This window comes from Chiloscyllium plagiosum, unplaced genomic scaffold, assembly GCF_037043375.1.
Source record: "Chiloscyllium plagiosum isolate Xiang-an unplaced genomic scaffold, Cpla_swu_hap1 HiC_scaffold_36, whole genome shotgun sequence".
Classification (NCBI taxonomy): domain Eukaryota; kingdom Metazoa; phylum Chordata; class Chondrichthyes; order Orectolobiformes; family Hemiscylliidae; genus Chiloscyllium; species Chiloscyllium plagiosum.
Genome location: NW_028270174.1, coordinates 41,021,289 through 41,036,108, shown reverse-complemented (window position 1 = coordinate 41,036,108; position 14,820 = coordinate 41,021,289). Strand labels below are relative to the sequence as shown.

General features: G+C 42.1%; 1 protein-coding gene across 12 annotated transcripts in view; it reads left to right on the top strand.

The window, feature by feature from the left end:
- bltp1 (bridge-like lipid transfer protein family member 1) overlaps positions 1-14,820 on the top strand; it is a 434,366-nt gene that overhangs the window by 225,123 nt on the left and 194,423 nt on the right. For all 12 annotated transcript variants that reach the window (XM_087980106.1, XM_043674037.2, XM_087980105.1 and 9 more), the window contains 4 exons: positions 6,964-7,034; positions 7,373-7,543; positions 9,776-9,896; positions 13,602-13,748. In XM_087980106.1, the coding sequence (XP_087836232.1) occupies positions 6,964-7,034; positions 7,373-7,543; positions 9,776-9,896; positions 13,602-13,748 (510 nt within the window). The remainder of the gene's footprint in view (positions 1-6,963; positions 7,035-7,372; positions 7,544-9,775; positions 9,897-13,601; positions 13,749-14,820) is intronic.

Genomic DNA, 14,820 nt, shown 5'->3' with positions numbered 1-14,820 from the left:
CGGAGGCCACCTTAATCTATGGGACGCCCCATAAGTTTAAAGGAACCCCAGTCACGCTGGTTGGGCTGGGAGGTAATTTGATTGAAGGAAAAACAGTACAATTGCCCCTAAAGATTGGTACAATGCCCATTAAAACTTATTCAATTATCATTACACCGGTTAGAGAATGGATCCTGGGAATGGACATTCTGGCCGGTTTAACACTTCACCTCCAACAAGGGAAGTTTGAATTTGGAATCACGAAAATGGCTTTGCGCTGTAGGACGGTATTAGTGGGAAAGGTTAAAATGGACCCCTTCCCCATCCCGATCGCCGATCGCGTAATAAGTCTTAGACAGTATAGGATTCCCGGCGGACATAAAGAAATATCCGCCACAATTAAGGATTATTTGGAAGCGGGAGTGCTTAGGACATGCACCACGGCGTGGAATAACCCCTTATGGCCCGTACATAAAGCCGATGGGTCATGGCGGATGACGGTAGATTATCGGCAACTAAACCGTCACACTCCGGCCTTGACGGCAGCGGTCCCGGATGCCGTCACTATTATAGGACGAATCCAACATCATCCAGGGGTGTGGTACGGAGTAATTGATTTGGCTAATGCCTTCTTCACAATTCCTATTCCCGAAGATAGGCAGGAACAGTTCGCATTCACTTGGGAGGGTAGACAATTCACGTTCACGCGATTGCCCCAAGGATATCTGCATAGCCCTACTATCTGCCACCGGATAGTTGCAGAACACTTGGCTGCCTTTAAAGTGCCTGACGAAGTGATGATCTTGCACTATATTGACGATATGATGATACAGGGGACAAGTCAGAAGCAGGTTCAGGAATTGCTGGACCAACTGGTTCAACATATGCGAGGATATGGGTGGGAGATCAACCCAGCCAAAATCCAGGGTCCCTCACAAACGGTAAAATTCTTAGGAATCGTGTGGAACAAGGGGGAAAGGGAAATCACTGCGAAAGCTAAAAATAAGATTCAGGTCTTTGCCGTCCCTCACACCCAGAAGGACGTGCAGCAATTTATTGGGTTATTCGGATTCTGGAGACAGCATATTCCCCATTTAGGACAAATTTTAAAACCTTTGTATCGAGTTACGAGGAAAAAGGCAGCGTTCGAATGGACGGAGGTCCATCAAACTGCATTTGAAATGGCCAAGCAAGCGATACAGCAAGCTGTATCCTTGGGAAAGATACAGTCAGGACCTGTAGAACTGCAAGTCTCAGCACAGGGGGATTATGCCAATTGGAGCTTATGGCAAAAACAGGGAAGAACCCGTAAGCCACTGGGATTTTGGTCCCGAAAATTACCCCCGGCAGGGGAACGGTATACCCCCTTTGAGAAACAGTTATTAGCATGCTACTGGGGCTTGGTGGAGACCGAAGCCCTGACCATTGGACATGAAGTGATCATGAGAACAGCTATCCCTATTCTTCCGTGGGTACTTAGTGACCCCACTACCCACCGAATAGGAACTGCCCAAGAGAGCAGCATCATTAAATGGAAATGGTATGTGTCGGAGAGAGTGCGGACTGGACAGAAAGGAGTGTCAGTCCTACATGAGCAAGTGGCGGAGGCCCCTGAGGAAGGGGAAAAACGGTTTGAGGTGATTGAATACAAGGAATCACCCGTTAAGATGGGAAAACGGTATGATGAACTGACCCCGGATGAACAAGCCACGGCTTGGTTCGTAGATGGGTCAGCCCAATGGAAAGCGGGACAGCGTAGATGGAAAGCTGCCGCCTTTAACCCAAAACAAGGCACTACCCTAGAAGAATTAGGGGAGGGAAAAAGTAGTCAGTGGGCAGAATTAAAAGCAGTGCATATGGTAGTCATGCAAGCAGGGGTCATGGGAGTTTGTTTGTTCTCTGACTCGTGGTCAGTGGTTAACGGCATGACACAATGGATGCCAACTTGGCAGGCCAATCAGTGGATGATCCAGAATAGGGAAGTATGGGGTAAACAGTTATGGGAAGATATATGGGAGAAAGCTCAATACCTGGTCATATACATCACCCACGTAGATGCCCATACATCTCGAAATGATGTGGAAGCTCTACATAACCGATATGTGGATGGTATCGTCCGAACCATGATGGTGCAAAGGGGCACCTCAGTGGACCTAGCTAGATGGGCACACCTTAAGGCTGGGCACTGGGGAGTGCAAGGAACCTTGCAATGGGCTCGAGACCGAGGAATAGATCTTATGGTAGATGATGTTAAGACTGCAGTAAACCAGTGTGAGCAGTGTCAACATCAGCGGCAGGGAGTGCCCCAACACATGATGGGACATATCCATCGGGGGGATGGTCCGGGACAGAGCTGGCAAATGGACTTTGTGGGTCCCTTACCCTCCTCACAAGGATGTAACCACATATGTACAGCTGTGGACACTATGTCTGGGGTTTTGGTAGCCCATCCCTGTCGTCACAACAATCAACAGGCTACCTTGCGATGTTTAGATTTGATTGAACAATTTTATGGATTGCCCATACAGGTCCAGAGTGACAATGGCTCCCATTTCACAGGAAGGGCGGTAAAGCAGTGGTGTCACGATAACCACGTGGAATGGGTTTATCATGTACCCTATCACCCACAAGCTGCGGGACTTATAGAACGAATGAATGGGCTTCTGAAGTCCTCACTACGAAAAGCAGGAGGTTGCAATGACTTAACAGGTTGGAAGAAGCAACTAATTCGGGTGGTGAAACAAATTAATAACCGCCCATTAGGAAATGGGGTAACACCCTTGAATAGGATGATACGAGTATGTGATACCCCAAAGACTCAGCCTATTAAAATGTGGAAATTCGCTGAGGAAGCTGATATTCCCGTAAGGGCCACGCCGGCTTCGGCTGGACTGGACCTACGAGCACTAACTGCCCAGACTTTGATCCAACAGAAACCTACGGTGATTAAGACCGGATTAGGATTGATTTGTCCCCCTGGAACCTATGGGCATATCCTCCCACGGTCGGGACTGTCACTAAAGGGGATTGATGTGATGGCAGGCGTAATTGACGCGGACTACCAAGGGGAGTTGGGGGTGATCCTGGTCAACATCACCGCTGAACCTTACGTGATACAGAAGGGGGACAGAATAGCGCAATTGGTCATTAAGCCATGTAACCTTACAACGGTGGAAGAGACGGAAGCTCCCGTTACGGTTACTGAGCGTGGGACGGGGGGATTTGGGTCTACTGACACTAAGGGGGCCAAGGTATGGGTGCGCCAGACGACCGGCCCCCCCAGGCCGGCCGAAATCATAGCACAGGGGAAGGACAGTCTGGTCACCATTATGTACCCCGGGGACCCGACCTGGGCAAACGTCCCGGCGAACCAGTGCTACTTACGTGAGACCTAAATAATGTTGTAATTGCTATGCACCCGCAGGCTGGCCCTCCGCCTTGAACATGGGGTGGTCATGGGGATTGCGACTCCTATTGGCGATGTTCGCGATCGGATGGCCACTCCAGGGCATCGGTATCACGGCCTGGACGCTGGTACCGGTCGCCCGCCATGAGGTGCGGTGGGAGGCCAGTAGCCAGCGACGGACGCAGGACAATTTTACATGTGAACCCGGTCAGCAGTGCGTTGTTCTGACTCTCACCAGCGACTGTCAATTGTACACGTGTGCACAGTGCTACATGCGCCGGGATGGGGAAAAATATGACATATCGTTCATACCGCCTAATTGCACCCTGGTGGTAAATGCCCAAGTCAAGACGTGTTTGTGGGACCGACGCACCCAGACATGCGGGACAACGGGGACTCATTGGAGCGTCACAGCTCGGGGGGAAGATCTGTGGCTGCGCAATGCCACCGATATTCGGAATCGTCATCGATTCATGTGGTTAATAATGGTACTGCCCTCGACGAACGCCCCGTCTGAGGCGTTATTAAACCCCACGCGGGGCGGGCCAGCCACGGGGGGCGTGCGGTCGCATCGAACACAGTTGGCCCCTATTATGTCAACTTGTCAACAGATGGCCCGGGCGGTACTGCACACTGATGTTCATTGGCGGGTACAGTTGCCCCTCATACCCGAGTGTCATACCAAGAGGCGGCGACGAGCGTGGTACGACACCCTGCTGGGAGGCGCAGGAACTGTTATGCGTATCTCGAATGCCATTGACTCTGAGGTGACCCATACTAAATTATCTAACACGGGACAGGCCACCTCACAAGGACTACATACTATTGGAAGGTGGATGCCATCCGTAATGATGACTCAAGGAGAGACAGCTGAAATAATGATACGATCTCTGCAATGGGAACTGGATGTCTGGGGTGCCACTCAGGAACTGTTTGAGAACATTACGGCTCAGTTAAATTGGACTGCCTGTCATATTCAAATGTTGCATGCTCAAATACAGAAAGAACGCTTTTTGCGTGTGGTAACATCCCCCAATGTACAAGCGTGGAGGGGACTATGGAATGTATCTGAGAAATTGTGGATGGTAACCCATCCAGAGCGAACATGGTGTAACGCAACTATGTGTAACGGATACTTTGTTACCATGAATGTAACCCACACTGTTACGGTCTGTCGATATTATGTATTACCAGTGATTACATCTTCTGGATATTATTTTCTGAAGACAAGGGGACAGTGGTTTAGCCCAGATAAAGCATCAAACCAATGTCACCAAGGTTACGGTGTCTACCTTTATACATGGACAGGAGGTAGTACATGCTGCCCGTGTAGTGGACGTGGAGTCAGCTCATCATTGGTGGGACATATTGAGTGGTATGTCCTCCACTGCGGGGACATTCCTGCTCCCACCCTTGTCGATCCTGGTAGCGGTCCTGGTGATTTTAACATGCTGTAATGTCCTGACTTGCTTGTATATTTGGCGTGTACGTAGGCGCTTGTTAGAAAGAATACATATGGGCATAATGTAACACATGTATTGGGCCAAGCAGTGGAATGTGGTGTAAAATTATGTCCCAATACATGTGTGAATCATAATGCAACACATGTATTGGGCCAAGCAGTGGAATGTGGTGAAAGGGTTAAAATTGTGTCCCAATACATGTGTGAATCTAACCGAAAATGGAAGGTGTCGCTTAGTCCCGTGTGAATCTTATTATACACCTTCCCGTGTGAATCTTCTTATCTGTATGTAACCAGAATGGAATGTGTTTTTTAGCCTTGCTCTGCTGTTCACATGAATGTTTATATCTGGAAAAGAGTATATCAGCTGGAAAAGTCTCCAGTTCGGTAGAGTCTGCTCCGGGGTTGCGTTTAACCGCCGAGCGTGGGTTGTTGGCAACCGCTCTACGAGAACTGACGGCTCCCAGTTCCGGTAACACGTAGAGTGAGTATAAACCAGACCCATTGTAAGTACGAGACCTGGTTGTGGCGACGCTGCGGGGAATAAAACACTTATATTCTAGCAGACTCGCCTCTTGGCTGTTTGTTCTGTGTCAGACTACTTTCCTGCGAGCCTGGTCCTTGACCTTGAGAATTTTTTAAAACACCTCCGGGTGCTCCGGTTTCCTCCCACAGTCACAAAGATGTGCAGGTTAGGTGAATTGACCATGCTAAATTGCCCGTAGTGTTAGGTTAGGGGTAAATGTCAGGGTATGGGTGGGTTGCACTTCGGCGGGTCAGTGTGGACTTGTTGGGCCGAAGGGCCTGTTTCCACACTGTAATGTAATGTAATCTAATCTAATCTATTACGCTCTGCTTCTTGCCACTTAACCAATTCTGAATCCAATTAGCCAAATTTCCTTGGATTCCCATTGGCTCTTCCCTTCGCTATCAGTTCTCCTGTGCCTCTTCTGGTGCACACTAATTCTGTCTGTCTGAATTGCTTCCAATAGTCGACATTATTGAGATTTGCAGTATTTTCATAACTCTGCACTTTTCCTGACATGCTGTGTTTTAATGATTTTGGTATAGAACAATTTACTTCTTTAAGACAGCACAAAGAAATTGGGCTGGAATTTGCTGGCATAATAGCAAGTTAAGAGTTCCCTCTTTTATTAGTACATTAAACAAACAAAAACCTTAAAATTTGTTGTGATGAATATTTACACTGAGTTACAAACCAACAAAAATTACTGAATAATTTGCACTGCTCTACATTAGTGTCAGCACGGGTGACACTAATGTGAAACTTGAAAGGGTTCAGGAAATATTTACAAGGATGTTGCCAGGATTGGAGGCTTTGAGCTATAGGGAGAGGTTAAATAGGCTGGGGCTGTTTTCCGTGAAGCGTCGGAGGCTGAGGGGTGACCTGACAGAGGTTTATAAAATCATGAGGGGCATGGATAAGATAAATAGACAAAGTTTTTTCCCTGGGGTGGGGCAGTCCAGAATGAGAGGGCATAGGTTTAGGGTAAGAGGGGACAGATATAAAAAAGACCTAAGGGGCAATGTTTTCACACAGAGGGTGGTACGTGTATATTCTTCTTGCACACAGGATTATTTGCCAAATTGAAAAATCACTTTAAATGTTTACACAATTGCAGGTTAGTTGGTAACAATTTAGTATCTTGTTGCAAGCAGGTAAAGGCTATTCTGTTTGATATGATCTGGCAATTTTTGGGATGTGTGGCCTATATAGCCAGCATCACACTGCTACTGGAATTCACATTGAAAGTACACTCAACATATCTGGTTAAAATGTTAACCATGTCTGGCAGTTAACAGTCAATCACCATTAACTGGTGCATTCTCCATGACAAATCTTTCAGCAATCAGAATCTAATTGCCAATCTATTAGCCTGTCTCTCTCGAAGTATAAATGTCAGTTTTCTGCTTAAATTGTACTGATGAATGCAAATCAGTAAAATGCATCTTTTTTCAGTAAACTCTCAGATTGCGATATTGGGTCTGATCACAAAAGCAAACTTATTGAAACACACATCAGCAAATATAGAAATATTTTAAAAAGTTTCATGTCCTTAAAGATATTAATTGTTCTGTATTGATTTATTTCTAGATCATTAAACAAGGTCTTGCAGCAAATGCATTACTGGACAGAGGTGCTCAACTCATGGGATCAAATTCGAGGTATTTTTTTCTTTTAGTATTGTTTGCCAAAACATTAAAATTTAAAAAGCATTTAAAAAATAGATTGTTTTTTTTTTATAACCACATTTTGCAGTTTTTTTGTGTCATGAGCTTTGTGCAAATAATGACCTGTCGAGAAACCTGTTCAACTTAACAGTTTGAAAGATGGAATTAACTCTGCCATTATTTATGGAAATGTGCTTATTGATTGTACATACACAGTATCATAAATAACACTCATAAACCAACTGAATGCCTGTGTTCAGGAGAATTATTTATATGAATGTATGGATCAGCACTGAATTAAAATTTCAATTATTTTGAAATCACAATTCCAGTACTCCTTACACTCCATTGGAAAGAACAATAATGGAAAGTACAGATGACACAGTTACTGAACAGTGGAGCCTTGATCAGCCAGTCTCTCAGACCAGGACCACTGCCATAGTAGAAGTAAAAGGAACAGTGGATATTGTCCTTACCCCACTTGTGACCGAAGCCTTTGACAGGTGAGTGCTTCATCATGTTTTGGAAAACTGAGATATCTGCATTGCATCAATTTGAGGACATGCAATATGAAATAAGAAGGATTACAATGAAAAGAAGCATTTATTATCATTTTTATTTTAAGATACTACTTGTTTGTCTTTAGGATTAAACTTACATTTTTTTTCTTCCTTTGTATTGCTAATGTAACTGATGTAATCGTGCATTGCCAGTAAGAAATCGTGGAAGTGACATCATTTTGAGTTGTTAATACAGCATGTTTCAGCATTATAATTTTTCATCCCACAATATATAAAAAAAATTGGGAGCTAAATTAAGTTATTTTGCCTGTTCCCACTTAAACGTTTTCTTTTATTATCTTTTTTTTATTCCACATCCAATTTAAAAAATTGAACACTTATTCACACTTATTCGTAATATCTTCCATTGTGATCTTAGAACATAGAACATTACAGTGCAGTACAGGACCTTCGGCCCTTGATGTTGCGCTGACCTGTAGAACCAATCTGAAGCCCATCAATCCTACACTAATCCATTTTCATCCATATGTTTATCCATTTAAATGCCCTTAAAGTTGGCAAGTCTACTACTGTTGCAGGCAGTGCTTTCCATGCCCCTACTACTGTCTGAGTAAAGAAACTACCTCTGACATCTGTCCTATATCTATCACCCCTCAATTTAAAGCTATGTCCCATAGTGCTAGCCATTACCATCCGAGGAAAAAGGCTCTCACTGTCCACTCGATCTAATCTCTGATTATCCTGTAATGTCTCAAGTCTCCTCGCAACTTGTCTCTAACAAAAACAGCCTCAAGTCCCTCAGCTTTTCTTTGAAAGACCTTCCTTCCATATCAGGCAACATGCTAGTAAATCTCCTCTGGACCTTTTTCCAAAGCTTCCACATCCTTCCTATAATGCAGTGACCAGAACTGTACGCAATACTCCAAGTGTGGCCACACCAGAGTTTTGTACAGCTGCAGCATGACATCGTGGCTTCAAAACCCAATCCCTCTCCCTATAAAAGCAAACACACCATGTGCCTTAACTCATCTACACAACCAAGAATCTTACCTTTAGCCCAGTATTCCTTACTCCTGTTGCTCCTTCCAAAGTGAATCACTTCGCGTTCTTCCGCATTAAACTCCATTTGCCACCTCTCAGCCCAGCTCTGCAGCTTATCTATGTCCCTCTGTAACCTGCAACATGCTTCAGCACTATCCACAACTCCACTGACCTTACTGTCGTCCACAAATTAACGAACCTATCCTTCTCCGTCCTATTATAACGCAGCTCGATACGTTCAAAATGTTTTGCGATGTCTGACAATTAATTAAAGAAAATGTAGAGTTGTATCAGTCTTAAGTTTGATATTTTAAATATACTAAGATTCTGCCTGTCCTAATTCTTTCACATGAATTTAATTTCACATATATTATAGGTAGCTCCTTCATTTACAATACAGGATCACTGGTTCAATGGGGCTTATAGAGTTAGTTGCTAACACATTAACATTTAAAATTACGACATCCCAAAGTGACTTCCACCTCCTCTCAATGTTATCCTATATGTGGAAGCACCATCTGGTACATGTGGACGCTAATCTTAATCTAAGAAGGATGCTACTCATTTTACATAACCTACTATGTCAAGATATGTAGATAGTTCAGGGTCTTGTAAACTTTTACAAGGAATTTATACAAAACAATTTGGTGGACCCTTTCTGACACAGTGGCATAGGCATTGCTGTCTTATTTGTTCATGCGTAGATCTTAAGCTCGGTTATATCCTCCCCGAATCTCTCCTCCCTCACTACTTACTTTCTTAAGATGCTGTTTAATGTAGCTTTTGAAAAAAGCTTTAATCAAGGTGATAGAATCATAAGAAGGATGCCATTTGACCAGTCAGATCAGTGACTGCTTTTTAAAAGAGCGGTTATACTTAGTCCCATATCTTTTTACTGTTACTTTGTGAGTTCTTTATTATCAAGTATCTCCCAAATTTCCTTTCAAAATTATTGATGGAGTTCAGATCAACTACCCTTCCAGGTAGTGTATTCCACATCCTGACAATTCTGAGCATAATAAACTTCCCATTTGATCTTTGAGTCAATAAGCAAAGCTTATAAATTCATTCCCCAGAGGGTAGCATGTTTTCTATCCATTGTCGTCCCTTGCATTATCTGTTGTACATATTCTTTCCATCTGAGAAACGAATAATTGATATTCTCATTTATAGATATTTTGAAGCAATGGTTCACTTTTCTAGCATTTGGCATCCTGCTGCGATTGTGGATGATCTGCATGCTAAAGTGCTGAAGGAGGCATATCTGAACAGCAAGTCAGCTAGTTCGGAATTGGTAAGAGCAGATTGGAATTTGGGGATGACAATAAGAAATGAGATGCAATGTTCCATTACTGTGTCTCAAAATAGCTAATTGTTGTAAGAACATAGCTTTGAACAAATGTGTTACATTTGCTATGTCTAAGCACTTCTGGTTAACTGCTCTTTTTGTAATTTAAATAATTTTCAATATATGTAATAAAACTTGGATACAATACAATTTTTTCCAGGATGCTGCATTTATATTTGACCCCAGATGAGCTTCTAACAACGTTCACTCTATTATCAAGATAACTGGCTTCCACTTCTGTATCATTGCCTTACTTTGCCCCATCTCAGCTCATCCATCAGTGAATTTATCTTGAAACACGTTATTGCTTGACTTAACTTTTCAATGCTCTCCAGACTAGACTTCCATCTTCCACCCTACTTGGATTTTATTTTAAATGATGCTACGCTGTCTGAACTTGCAACAAGTTGCATTGTTTCTTCATTCCTGCGCTGACTTTTTTAAGCTTGGCTCCGGATTCAAAACCGTCATCTGTAGTTTTTAAATCAGCTTAAGACTTCACCTTTTTCAAACTCAATTAACCTCCTCCACCCCTACAACCCTCTAATATCTTTGCCTTCCTCCAAATTCTGTCCCTTATAGATCTGATGTTTAGTTAACAATAGTTCTTAAGTTCTATTATGTCCTCCCCGAATCTCTCCTGCCTCACTACTTTATTTCTTAAGATGCTGTTTAATGTAGCTTTTTAATAAAGCTTTAATCAAGGTGACAGAATCATAAGAGCCCTATAGCACAGAAGGATGCGATTTGACTAGTCAGATCAGTGACTGCTTTTTGAAAGAGTAGTTATACTTAGTCCCATAACTCTGGCTTTTTACTGTTACTTTGTGAGATCCTTATTCTCAAACTCCCACATTCCCTTTCAAAATTATTGATGAAGTTTGAATCAACTACCCTTCCAGATAGTGTATTCCACATCCTGACAATTCTGAATGTGATAAACGTATCCTCATCTCCCATTTGATCTTTGGGTCAATAAGCAAAGTTTATAAATTCATTCTCCAGAGGGTATGGTGTTTTTCTATCTATTGTCATCCCTTTGCATTATCTTCAAATGTTCTATTCAGATGTCTCAATCTTTTCTGTTATAAACCGAACTGTGCAAAATCTTTGCCAGCCTCTCTTCGGCCCTGAATTCCTTCATATCTGGTAAAATGTTTACCTTAGAAAATATGTACTTGCCATAGAGGGAGTGCAACAAACGTTTACCAAGCTGATTCCTTACAGAACAGGTTTGCTATTTGAGGGTTGACTATGGTAGAGGTATTGCCGTAAATAATGCACCAGTTAATGATAACAGACATTTAAGTAGCAAGCTTTACTCACATTTTTAAACCAAGCAGGTTTATTTTGGCTAAGACATTGCTATGAGAAATGAAACCAAGAATGGCTGTCATCCATATTGAGTTAAGTTAGAAAATTCACAACACAATCTGTTATATCAGTTTCTGCAATTGGACATCATTTGTTAAATAATCTTGAGTGCACAGAAAATTATACTGGCAGTCAATTTAGGATTGTGAGTCAGGCTCACTTATGGCACACTAGAAGCTGCATATATTAACATGCAAGGTGTTGTTTTTTGCAGATAGAAGAATGTGTATGGACTGCCTATTTCAACATAAAAGTGGTTGACAACCATTTTCTGATTAATTTTACGGTGCAGAGTCTTGACCAAGCTATGTCAATCTGCCTGATTTAAAATTCAAACAAAGCTTGATAACTAAATATCCATTATCATTAACTAATGCATTCTCCATGACAATACCTTTACCAAGCAGATCCACTTTCAAACAATCAGCAGTCTCCTCCTGTACAGCATAAATGTATTTTTTCCTTTGCTGTGGTATTTCTAGTGATTGTCCTGATAATTGCAAACTGAAAAGTTTTTTTAAAAAATGTATTTATTAAGTCATGCTCAAGTTTGAGTGTATAAGATTCAACTTTCAGCTTCATCGTTTGTTACACATTCTTAGCATTTTATGGAGGAACAAAATTAGGGATATAGCAGACCTCTGAAATACAAATCTCCAAAGTATTGAACTGTTCATCAAGCAGAAATGACATGACTGGTTTGGACTCACTTGCAGGATGGGAGACAGTTATACAAAAGTGATATCTCCAGCTTTGCAGATGACACAAAGCTGGGTTTGAGGGTGAGCTATGAGGATGATGCAGATATATTTCATTATAATTTGGACAGGTTAAATGAGTGGGAAATGCAAGGCAGATGAAGGAAAATTTGGTTAATTGTGAGTCTGTCCATTTTAGTACCAACAAACAGGACAGCAGATTATTATCTGAATGATGATTGGAAAGTATGGAGGTGTGCCAATCCTGGAAGCCCTTTGTATACCAGTCACTGAAAGTAAGCAGGCAGGTGCGACAGGTGGTAAAGAAGGGAAATGGTATGTTGGCCTTCATAGTGAGAGGATTAGAGTACAAGAGTAAGGATGTCTTGTTGCAATTGAAAACTGCCTTGATGAGACCACACATAGAATATTACATGTAGTTTTTGTATCTTTGTCTGAGAAAGGCTGTTCTGGCTGTTGAAGGAATACAATAAAGGTTTACTAGGCTGATTCTTGGGATGGTAGAACTGTTCTAGGAAAAGAGAATGGATTGGTTAGGTCTATATATTCACTAGAATTTAGAAGAATGAGGGAGATGTCATAGAAAGCGGTAAACATCTAACGGGACTACAGTAAATGCAAGAAGGACATTCCTGATAACTGAGAGTCCAGGGCCTGGGTGACAGGATTGGTCATACCAGAATGAAGTGAAGACTACTGCTTTCACTTAGTGTCTGTGCAATTGTCAAATAAAAAGCAGTTGTGGCCAAACAATTGAATATTATCAGAAGGCGTTAGATCTAGTTCTTAGGACTAAAGGGATCAATACTGAGTTGAATGGTAAACCATTTATTGTATTGAATGGTAGAGCAGGCTTGAAAGACTGAATGACCTCCTTCTGTTCTGATTTCTATTTGTCTGTATCTGTGGATTTCTTGTATGGTGAGGTAGTTGCAACCAGAAGGCAACAAGATGCCAAAAACTCAATTTCAAGGATGCTTCCTTGTCTGACGTGAAGGTCTTGCATCTGGAAGTCACGAGCCATTAACAGATGGACACATCACCTGTGAGTCAGTGTGCACTACCATGACACCATGGCTACAATGGCTTCGCAACAGCTCGCAACACTAAAAAAAGCCTACAGCGATACTTGCAGCATTTGTGGAGAAGCCTGCTTCTTTTGGATTGGTCTCTTCAACCATCTGTAAAACTGGGCACAAGAAGCTGCCCCTTCACAATGGATTTTCTCCCAAGTCCCTCATCTTGCATAGATGAGAGGATATCAATGTAACTGCAACTTATTCAAATGCACTTTCTCCTTTATTGGACTTTCATAGGGAATCACATGTCTCTAATCATGTAGCTATGGACGTCTGAACTTAATTGCCTCAAATATTTCAAAGCCTGAATGCAAAGAAATTTGGAAAAGCCACCTGGATTTTTCTCAGGAAGGATTATAAGCAGAAGACACTTTATTATTTAGTTGTAATTGTTTGTTCTCTCTATTAATAGCAGTTATTGGTAATGTAAACTTATTTAGACTTCATAATTGCTTATTGAGCAACCATTCCCTTGGCAGACAACTTCAAGACACGAAGGTCGAGGTTCCAAAATAGAAAATGGTGCAACTGGTATGACCAAAACCGGCCAGACACAATCAAATCCAGCAAGTAAACAAGATAATGTGAAGATAAAGGGTCTTCAAGCTAATGTTTCCATACCAAAGGTATTAACATGCACTCATCCAAATTTATGTTCCTTTTGAAAATGGTGTGTGTGGAATTGCGTCCATTTATTTTAAAGTTAGGAGCTGATCTTTTGTGTGGATTTGGAGGCAAGTTTGAGTACGAGTGATCAGGCTTAATTATTTTGAGGAGGGAATCTGATTTTCCTCTGTATTCCTGGCTTTACCTTTTTGTGGTTCATGAATATAGAGTATGGAAAATGCACACCTGACCTACCTGTGGTCACGTTCTTCATTTATATATAATAAGAGTTTTCCTCATGGTAACATCAGTGGTCTGGTGGCTTTTTCTTTTTATGGCGAGAGGTTTATAGAGATTTTAGACCTTTCAAACGTCTTTGGGTCGAAGCATTGTCAACCTATTCTCAAACCTTACATGAGTAAGAAGCCCAACTTGCTGGCTTGGAGCCGGGTGTAGAGTGTGAGTGCCCACTGGGCCATTTCTGGTAAACAGAGTTGGTGCTACAGGATGAAAATGTCCAAGGAATGTAGAGCATGTTTGATTTATTTCAAGTGGCAACTGAATATTGTATGTAGTCCATACTGGATGTGCATCTATGAAATATACCTGGAGAGCATAGAGATGACAGGGTTAATCTGACAGGGTATGGAGGATATATAGAGATAGTATGGGTGATTGGAAGTTACATGGTTTGATATGAGAGGGTAGGTAGAACATGTGGGAGATGAAGGGTGATGGTGAGGGAGGCTTTAAACACCTCCACATTCACACTCATATCCTATAGCACAGTTCGTAAACAGCACTACAAACTCCACTCCAGGTGTGAAAGGCATAAAAGGTACGTGAAGTCATAATTTCTGAGCTGCAAAAGTTGGCTGGTCCGATAGTAGTGGGTTATTGTTGATATTTGCTTACAAAGTCAGTTACAGATTTCCTTGCATTCTCCCAAACCCAAGTGAGGATTGGCCCTAGAAGTATGTAGAAATCTTATAATTATCTGAAGATTTTAGGTTTTAATATTTGATGTATGTGAATAAATTGGAGGTAATGAATTTGTACAATGTTCTTGTTTTGAAGAAAATTTACAATTGC